This window comes from Nicotiana sylvestris, chromosome 9 (genome assembly GCF_000393655.2).
Source record: "Nicotiana sylvestris chromosome 9, ASM39365v2, whole genome shotgun sequence".
NCBI classification, from domain to species: Eukaryota; Viridiplantae; Streptophyta; class Magnoliopsida; order Solanales; family Solanaceae; genus Nicotiana; species Nicotiana sylvestris.
Window position 1 is genome coordinate 113,918,962 of NC_091065.1, and position 9,674 is coordinate 113,928,635.

A 9,674-nucleotide genomic window follows, 5' to 3' on the forward strand; every position below is an offset into this window, starting at 1 on the left:
AGAATATTTTAGGAACGTGCAGAGCTCCATTCAATGTAGTACACTTTTCTTCCAATAAAATATTTAAACTACTCTATATACATCAATTTATATTATTATTTACTTGAAAATATACTTATGTAATTAATTGTAGTTTTCTTTTCTATCTATAACTTTAGCCCATTCTAACCATCTAAAAATCATGAGTACTATGAAAAACTTAAAATCGAAGTTTTGAAATAATACTCGACAACTATACAAAAAAATAATGAAAAATAAATAGTATACAATTCAGTGCAGTTGAAAAACAAAGTAAAATACTCTTAACTTAGCCACTGGATAAAGTTATAATTTAATATTTAAAACTTTTAAATCAACTAAAATTTTAGTTATTAAACAACTCTTTATTATAACTATATACAAAATTCTAATATTTTAAATATTAAATAAATTATTTACTTATTTGAAGTGTGTAACACATCTATAATATCTTTCATGTTAATTTTTTAATATCTATAATTTTGAAATCAACTAAATTTTATCTATTGAACTTTTGTATAATAGTTGAAACTACACTCAATAATTATTTCGACTTCCAAACATCATTTATTCTCAATGTGTAGAATCTATTCACTAATTATAAAACAACATACAATCAATTATTATTTTTTATTAATGTATGCAAACTTAAAACAATGATGATAAAATAATAGAAGAAAAATTGACTCTAAATGAGTTGTCGTCAATTTTTTTTTCTTTTTGAAAATATTTTAATAAATGAAAGCTTCTTAATATATATATATATATATATATATATATATATATATATATATATATATATATATATAACATTTTTATTTTCACATATCAATTTTTTTCAGGCCAACCTCGTCATGATAAAAATAATTAATTTTAATTATTTGATCATTACCAATGCATAAAATAACAATAATTATCGTAAGATATTCTTATAAAACTATAAGGACTTTCATTGCGTTGAATATAAGATCAATATATATATAGAAAGTTATATATTTTATTTTATTTTTTATTTTAAATCAAAACATTGTTTAATATTATTTATGTAATTTTTAAAGAAGTTATTTACTTATTGACAAGGGGAACACATGCAAAGTGGGCACCCTACTTTTAGCGAAATATCATTCGTGTTTTTACTTTTTTAAAATAGAGTTTACACTAGATAAAATAGTCATTTGATTATTTCTTAATATTTAGGACTTTGAAAAAAACTAAAATCATTCTTATTAAATTATTCCTTTTTTGAAATAAGTATGAAGTTATAATATTTAGGACTTTAAAATTAAATAAACTTTTACCATATATATAAATTATTAAAAAGAACGAAAAATCACCAACGACCCAAAATTAGCAACTAAATCACAAAATCTTTTCCACGTTTATTCTGCCAATCTCCCCAATCCTTCATTAATAAAGATGCCGCACCCTTCATATTTTCAATTCCAACAATATCAAGTAGAATATTATTAATGAGTTAATATTTACCTACAATTAATAAAAGACTAGAATTAAACCTTTGAAAATATTTAGTTAAAGGACAAACATACTGACGATGAAAAATGTAAACTGACATTGTGAATCCTAATATCTTACTCGCAAGACATATTTTTTAAATAATATTTATGTCCGTTTTAAGAAGTGTTTATTCAACACATGAGTACACGTGCATCGCGCGTACTCTAAGACTAGTAGATAGATATAGATATAGATAGATTATATCGAGATATTCATTTATTCTTTCGGTCCGAAGATTTTCATTCTTATTACACCCTCTTTTGAATTAAAGTTCAATTTATTTTTATTTACATGCCAAAAGTCGAAAATCAAGTAGTAAAATCCTGTCAATTAGAACTATATTTGGCATAAAATATTGCATATTAGAGTAAGTCATATACAATAGTCCTGGTGATTGCCAATTTATTGTAAACTGATTTGTCTTCAGAAATCAAAATATAGTAAAATTATCAAATGCAAGAAATCAACAATTATATTTGGTATAATATCATGCGTAATTGGAGCAAGTCATATCATAATCCCAATAACATTGACAATTTGTTAAAAAAATGATTTGTCTTCAGTACCAAAATGGCATAATAATCAAATCAAGAATCACGGAATTGCATGATATAAAACCCCTTTCTAACTCCACTTTTCGTAAGAGAAATAAAAAGACAAGAAAATGGGAAAAATCACTTTCTTCTTCCTATTTTTTACCCTCTTTTTGTCACATTTTGTGGCTTCAAGCCTTGGAAAAAGGCAAAGTGATGTTCTTGGCAAATTTTACAAGGCTAAGCAAAAGAAACATTCATCCATTGACAAGAGCCCGTTTAAGGCAGTCCTTAATCATGTAAATTTAGACAAAGTTATTCTATCTCAAGAGGGACAGAAAGAAAAAGATTGGATTAAGAAATTGCCCGGACAACCACCAGTTAAATTCCAACAATATGGTGGATATGTTACTGTCAATGAATCTGCTGGTCGTGCTTTGTATTATTACTTTACTGAAGCTGAGAATTCTAAGTCATTGCCTTTGCTTCTTTGGCTTAATGGAGGTATATATATTATTTTTTTTTGTATTATACTATATACTTTTGACATAAACCTTTTCATTTACATGTATAATTTTATTAAATTGACCACTTGTACTTCCACCAGCCCCAAAACATTATTTTTGCGTGTCTGAATATGGCATGTTAATAAGCATCATTATGGTTTAAACTATTTGAGAAAAATATTTCATGAGTAAGTTTTTAACGTTTGGTTGCTAGAAAATGTGACAATTCTCATTAAAAGGGGAAATTAAATAACTTCCCTCACATATGATCCAAAAATCTTTTTTTACCTCACTATCTTAAAATTTTAAATCTTATATCACTTGCTTCAAGCAACACTTAAAAGTATTTGATCAATACATTATTGGACATGCTTGTATAGTTTTTAATCTTAAATATGTACATAATTTTTTAAATGAATACTTAAAAAGACATGAACTATATGTGTAGGTCCTGGCTGTTCTTCTATTGCATTTGGGGCCATGGAGGAACTCGGACCTTTTAGAGTTCACAGTGATGGAAAAACATTATACAGGAATCGTTATGCATGGAATCTTGGTAAATTCTTTTCTTTAATTTTTCCTTTTACTGATGTAACTTTTCTATTATTAATATTTCGAAACAGTTGAGAAATTATCAACGGAGTATATATTAATATAATTCTAACTTTCTCCGATTGAATTATATATATAGTTGCAAATGTATTGTTTTTGGAGTCTCCTGCTGGAGTAGGATTTTCTTATACAAATACAAGCAGTGACTTCAACTCAACTGGAGATAAGAGAACAGCTAATGATAATGTTGTATTTTTACTGAATTGGCTCGAGCGGTTTCCCGAGTACAAGAACAGAGATTTTTACATTTCTGGTGAAAGTTATGCGGGTCATTATGTACCTCAATTGGCACATGTAATTCTTCACCTTAACAAGCGCGCCAACAAGACTCTTATCAATCTAAAAGGATTTATTGTAAGTTTCTCTAATTAATTATTTACGTTGTTAGTGTATATAAGTTAAATATTCTTATAGTTTTCATACCACTGACGTTTTATTGTTGCAACAAATTGTAGATCGGGAATGCAGTGATCAATGAAGATACAGATAACTTAGGAATGTATGAATACTTTGCCTCTCATGCCCTAATATCAGATCAAACTTTCCTTGATATCCACAAATATTGTTACTCCGATTTTTACAATGAAAAAAAGTGCAACAAGGCAGGTGCAGTTTCAGACAGCAATACCGATAATCTTGACATCTACAACATTTATTTTCCCTTGTGCCACGATGACAATCTCACCAAACACCCTAAATTCCCTTCTGTAAGTGGGATAACTTGTATTTGTCGTTTTATTTTATGTGGATATTATAACATGTAGAAATTATTTTAATTTACGCGATGAATAATAACGCAAGGATTGCTATGTCTTATCTTATGCAGACATTGCAATTTGATCCATGCTCCGACAATTACATTTATGCTTACTTGAACAGGCGGGATGTTCAAGAGGCGCTCCACGCTAATGTCACCAATATCAGCTATGATTGGGAAGCTTGCAGGTAATTGTAAATGAACAAATTTCAACGGATTTCTATAAAAAAAAAATTAGCTTTTTCTTGTCTGTGTTCTCTTCTCAACCCAACAATTATTTTCCATTTTGTAGTGATCCTCTTTTTTACAATTGGAAAGATAGTCCGTTGACTATAATTCCTCTCCTACAAGAGTCTTTGGCAAATGGTGTTCGAGTATGGATTTTTAGGTACTTTTATGTTGCTTAGTTTATTTATAAGGAATTTTGCCTTCAATATACATTCGAAAGTATATAATGAAATATGTTTCAATTTAACATATATTATTTGTACTTGTAAAATATAGTGGTGATACAGATGGAAGAGTACCTGTAACTTCTTCAAAGAGATCTATAAAGGCAATGGAGCTTACAGTAGACAAACCTTGGCGCTCTTGGTTGTATGGAGGAGAGGTAAGAATATCATTAATTAATTGCTTATCAAATTAAAACAACTTAAACATTCTATTTTAAAGTAACAATTAGTGAAAAATAATAATTTCATTTGGATATTGTAGGTTGGAGGATACATAGAAACATATAAAGGAGGACTAACATTTGCAACAGTAAGAGGGGCAGGACATGAAGTTCCGAGTTACCAACCTGCTAGAGCCCTTTCTCTTATTTCTCACTTCCTTTCGGGTACAGCACCTCCAGGAGATGCTTAAATTAGTTAATCAAGCAGCTGATCATTTTGTGTAATTAATTATGATCATATTATTAATTAATCATATCATGAGCTTGCTTAGTCAAAGTTGAATAGAACTGAACATGATCACTTGAACTAGTTTATGACATCTCTCTCTTTTGTATATGTTGTTTTGTGTATCAAACGTGCGCCATTAAGTGTTAGGCAACTGCAAATATTAATTTCACGATAACAAGCTGGCACTCTATAAACTAATATCAATGAGTTTGTTGCCTCTTAAGCAACATGCTTCGGAACAAATGAAAGTCAACACCAAGAAACTTGATATGAATAATAAAAAAAAACAAGCTTGGAATCCATAAAGTGAAGATGACCAAGAATATCTCGAGCACACTTAATTTATTCTGAAATAGTGGATGATGTCGTCGCCACTTTTGAAGGACAAACAATAGAAGAATTAGATTTTCCTACTTAAAAGCTCTATGGCATGAGACAAGAATGAGAGAAGTAGACTTCCAACATTTATGTGCAGTCTTTCGTTTATAAGTTGTTGGTTTCCCACATTGGACAAAGATTGTATACTTGTAACTCTTTATATGATCTTCAGCAATATTTACCTCATGAACTAACTTCTATGGTTGAGTTAGCCCAAGGTTGTTTTGATATAACTGAGGTATGCTCATGAACTAGCCGGTTTTCAGATTGGTAATTGAAAAATAACTAGCATTTGTAAGGTCATTGAAAATAGTTACTATTTTAGCACGGAAAGTTCCAGCATAATATGTGAATTTTTCTGAATTTTAAAGGATATTTTTATTTAAATTTTATCTTTACATGGAAAAATTGTTAAATTTCAAAAGATTGAATTCTTCCAAGACACCAAATTGATGTATTGACAATGATACAATGAGAGTCCTATATATATAATAGGCAGAATGGCCTAAATGTCACCTATACTTGTGCCACTTTGTCATGCCGGTCCCCAAACTTAACAATTTTTGTCTATTGAACACTTACACTCCTTCAAATCGTGTATAATAAATGCTTATGACATGAGGTTGTCAGTGCATGTAACACAATCTCCTCCACGTTGGCTGCCACGTCAAAAAATAACAATGTGTAGATGCCATGCCACGTGGTAGATTAAAAATAATTAAAATCAAAATCAAAAATAAAAATCAAACATTAATCCCCTCCCTCAAATGGTGCGACTGATGTGAACAGTAACACAGCAACGGCGGAATGGCCATTGTGCCGTCGTTCGATGGTGAAAAGCTACCGGACCAGTCCCAAAAGATGCGTCTCACCATTGTGCATAAACCCCACCTAGGCGCCCCTCTTATTTCTTCCCAAGCTATTGCAGATTTCAACAATGGTGGATCGAGTACTATAGCGAAAAATCGCCTAGGCAAAAATGATATTTATCATATCGATTCTGCTTCAAATCGAGTGATTCCAAGCAGTGGAGATTTTTTTCCACTTCAAATACCATCAACCCACCAAGTTTCAGACAATTTCAATGCCGAAATAGTCTCCTCCAACCAACTAAATATGACCGGCGAACATTAGTTGGTCGAGCATGGAGCTACAAGTGTCCAAATTGAACAAGACCAATGCCAGTTGACTCCAAATGAGCAAGTGATTTATGCCAAATGATCAAACAACAACTATAATGAGCTTATCGTCACAACAATCCAAAAAACAAAATCTGCTGAATTGCAGACACCAAGTGTTCGACGAAATGCTAAAGTCAGTTTTAACAAGTCTTGCCTTATTTGATTTTCTCAAAAAGCTCTAATCTTTTTAAAAGATTAATTGGTAAAAAATGTATAATTTGTGCTTCAAAATCCTTTATGGGTTAATTTTGAGGTGTGGTGATTTTTGAGGATTTTTCGGTTGACCTTTTTTTTGGTTTGTTGGTATTTTGATGATTTGATGTGTTTCCCTTATAAAAAAAAGGGCATATAATTGAATTTTAAAAGAGATCTGAATTATTGGCCAAAGGATTCTAAATTCATGATAAAGTTTCAGATTCGAGGAAAGAAGATATGGGAGGGGAGAAAGAATTAAAAAGAAAATATTGAAGAGTGAAAAAAAGAATTGGACAGAAAATGTTGGAGAGAGAGAGAAAAGCAGAGAAGAAAACCTCACTTTTGTTCAACAATGGAGGATGAACAATCGGGAAGAATATGACAGCCAAGAAATGGCTCTTGTTACCTTTTTAATAGGTCTCATGCTCCTTAAATGAGTGTAGCACACACACTTCAGTAAAAAATGACACATAGGATGAACGAGGTTTAAAATGCTCAGTTTTTAAGGGTAGAGGGGTTTAGTTGGCAAATTGTTGAGTTTGGGGACCGGCATGACAAAGTGGCACAAGTATAGGTGCCATTTAGGACATTCTGCCTATATAATACATGTTATACTCCTACTACATATAGGATTAGAGTTATTTACATGTAATTATTTAACTACCAAACTAACGCTCCCCCTCAAACCGGTGCATATAAAATATATGTACCGAGCTTGTTACATATATAACTAATACAAGGATCAGTGAGGGATTTGGTAAAAATATCAGCAAGCTAATCATTCGACTTCACAAAATTTGTAGCAATATCTCCTGAGAGTATCTTTTCTCTGACGAAGAGACAATCAATCTCAATGTGTTTAGTCCTCTCATGGAACATCGAATTTGATGTAATATGAAGGGCAGCTTGATTATTGCACACAAGTTCCATCTGACTGATTTCACCAAATTTCAACTCCTTGAGCAATTGTTTGATCCAAATTAGCTCACATGTTGCCATAACCATTTCTCGACATTCTACTTCTGCATTAGACCGAGCAACTATATTCTGTTTCTTGCTCTTCTAAGACACCAAATTGCCTCCTACTAAAACATAATAACTAGACGTAGAACGTCTATCAGAAGGTGATCTTGCCCAATCAGCATCTGAGTATCCAACGATCTGCTCATGGCCTCGATCCTCAAACAATAACCCTTTGCCTAGAGCCGATTATATACCGAAGAATGCGGACAACTGCATACCAATGACTATTACAGTGAGAATCCATAAAACTGACTTACAACGCTCACAGGAAAGGAAATGTCAAGTCTAGTCACTATGAGATAATTTAATTTGCCAACTAGCCGCCTATATCTTGCAGGATCTCTAAGCGGCTCCCCCTGTCCTGGCAAAAGTTTAGAATTCGGATCCATCGGAGTGTCAATCAGTCTACAATCTGTCATTCCTGCCTCCTCAAGAATGTCTAAGGCATACTTCCGCTATAAGATCACAATACCTGAGCTAGACTGAGCGACCTCAATACCTAGAAAATACTTTAGCCTGCCCAGGTCCTTAGTCTGAAAGTGTTGAAAGAGATGTTGTTTCAATTTAGTAATACCATCATGATCATTGAACAATATCATCAACATATACCACCAGATAAATACAGAGACTTGAAGCAGAATGCCGATAAAACACAGAGTGATTAGCTTCATTACGAGTCATGCCAAACTTCTGGATAACTGTGCTAAACTTGCCAAACCAGGCTCGATGAGACTGAAATTCAAAAATAGCCAGATTTACAAGTGGTGATTGAAAAACAGCCACAATTTCAAAAGTAATCGAAATTTAGCCACTTTTCATGTAAAGATATATCTGAACGAAAATACTGTTCAAAATTCGGAAAATACTCCAACATAATATACTGGAATTCCGATATAATATACTGGAGTTCCTGTATAATATACTGGACTTTCAGCATAATATACTGGTCCAGCATAATATGCTGGAAGTTCATACACAAATGCTCCAATCTCCAGTATATTATGCTGGAACTTTCCGCGTGTTGGAATTCCAGCGTAATTTGCTGGAAGTTCATACATAGGTACACCAATTACCAGTATATTATACTAGAACTTTCTGTGTTGCAGTAAAATAGTGGTTATTTTTCAATGACTTTGCAAACACTAGCTATTTTTCAATTACCAGCCTGAATACTGACTAGCCCGTGCTATTTTTATTGATTTATTCTCTCGTGGGCCTAACTAATGGGCCTCAACTTAAAATGCTTCTGTTGTCCCAAAAAAAAAAGAAAAAGAAAATACCAACTATGTCCATTTATAAGTAGCGTATTATAAAAATTCGCCAATTTATAAAATATTACTAATAGTATTAGCCAATTAATTATTTGTAGCCAAAATAAGTCAAAGTTTTGCTTTCTTTTGAGTAGGTGTTATTAGAATAGATTGAGTACATCTTAAGGAGCTTGAATCTCAGTTTTGAGATGGTTTGAATTGAAAATTCAAATTAGAAGATGAACATGAAAAAATAATATGTGTATCACAATGTGTATCAGATATGTATCATATTTGTATCAAATGTCTATCACATGTATATCCATATATACTTGCGTGTGAGATACATGTGTGATATATGTTTGATACATGTGTCGCAGAAACTTTTTGAACTCGATTTAACTACGAATTTTGATACCAATTGAGTCCAAATCACCTCCAATCTTCCCCAAATTTTGTATATTGGCTCATCTATATGTTTTCAATGAATTTCAACCATATCCATTGAAAAAAGTCCTTTTTTGCTTAGATTTTGGAATTTTGTATATTTTTTTTTTGTATTTCATCACCTTATTTACTACTTCATTCATGGAATTTCCTTTTCGTTTTACATCTAATGTTGCTAATGACGCTTAAAAATATGGAAGGAGATCTTTACGTGTGATTCATGGAGAGAAAAAACCTTATTTCTTTGGGTTGTTAATTTTTATATATGCTTGGCTATTTTTGGAAAGTATATATAATTAATGGTTAGAGTTCCGTAAGTTATTTTTTTTGGCACATTTATGTAACATTCCCAAAAAA

At 31.6% G+C, this 9,674-nt stretch overlaps 1 protein-coding gene across 1 annotated transcript; it reads left to right on the plus strand.

Annotated features, from left to right (window-relative positions):
* The first annotated feature begins 2,197 nt into the window (after positions 1 to 2,197).
* LOC104226672 (serine carboxypeptidase-like 40) lies at positions 2,198 to 4,814 on the plus strand. Its single transcript, XM_009778700.2, has 8 exons — positions 2,198 to 2,570; positions 3,021 to 3,128; positions 3,264 to 3,538; positions 3,640 to 3,891; positions 4,011 to 4,129; positions 4,234 to 4,329; positions 4,446 to 4,551; positions 4,656 to 4,814. The coding sequence occupies exons 1-8, from the start codon at positions 2,198 to 2,200 to the stop codon at positions 4,803 to 4,805; spliced, it is 1,479 nt and encodes a 492-aa protein (XP_009777002.1). The 3' UTR covers positions 4,806 to 4,814.
* Positions 4,815 to 9,674: the final 4,860 nt, after the last annotated feature.